This window comes from Habropoda laboriosa, unplaced genomic scaffold (genome assembly GCF_001263275.1).
Source record: "Habropoda laboriosa isolate 0110345459 unplaced genomic scaffold, ASM126327v1 scaffold62, whole genome shotgun sequence".
Classification (NCBI taxonomy): domain Eukaryota; kingdom Metazoa; phylum Arthropoda; class Insecta; order Hymenoptera; family Apidae; genus Habropoda; species Habropoda laboriosa.
In genome coordinates, this window is record NW_017100177.1 from 1598929 (window position 1) to 1599563 (window position 635).

Genomic DNA, 635 nt, shown 5'->3' on the forward strand with positions numbered 1-635 from the left:
ATAATACTGCGCTAATCTTTTCCTAGAAAAATGATATTTTGTAAAAATCCATCTACCGAATCGATCAGAAGTAGGATTTGTAACGTTATCGACACATTATCTTTATCAAACAGTAACATCGTGAACCAACGTTATCGATTATTTTCAAATTGAAAATGAATCTTCGATCGACGATTCACACTGATCCTATAATGAAACAGTCAATTAAAGTTATCTGTACCGATAAGAGTGTCCATTTTTGTCAGATTGATCTTATCAGGATTCCTATTATTTTTAACACTAATTCCGTGCTTTTGTATACGGAGTTTCCAATAAGTATCCCCATCAAACAAAAGTCAGAAATGTCAAGAATGATCTAATATCATGTTAACGAAAGCTGAGTATTGGTTTGCGTAGATATAATACGATATATAAAACTTGAGAAACGACGAGCAGCTTCAATCGAGAGTAGCCAAGATGCGTGTTGCTTTCTTAATCGCGGCGGTTCTCACCGCGGCTGTTTTAGCCGCGGAGGAGGAAGTTTTGCCATCCATACAGGGGTACGTGTTAATTTTACAATCATTTTTCACTTTAATTTTCTATTTACCCATAATTACATATTATATTTGTTAAAGTATAAAAGCTTCGAAAGTTTT

At 34.2% G+C, this 635-nt stretch overlaps 1 protein-coding gene across 1 annotated transcript in view; it reads left to right on the forward strand.

Annotated features, from left to right (window-relative positions):
* The first annotated feature begins 348 nt into the window (after nucleotides 1-348).
* LOC108578824 (carboxypeptidase B-like) overlaps nucleotides 349-635 on the forward strand; it is a 4660-nt gene continuing 4373 nt past the window's right edge. Inside the window, exon 1 of the mRNA XM_017942224.1 lies at nucleotides 349-539. Coding sequence (XP_017797713.1) covers nucleotides 457-539 — 83 coding nt within the window. The 5' untranslated portion in view covers nucleotides 349-456. The remainder of the gene's footprint in view (nucleotides 540-635) is intronic.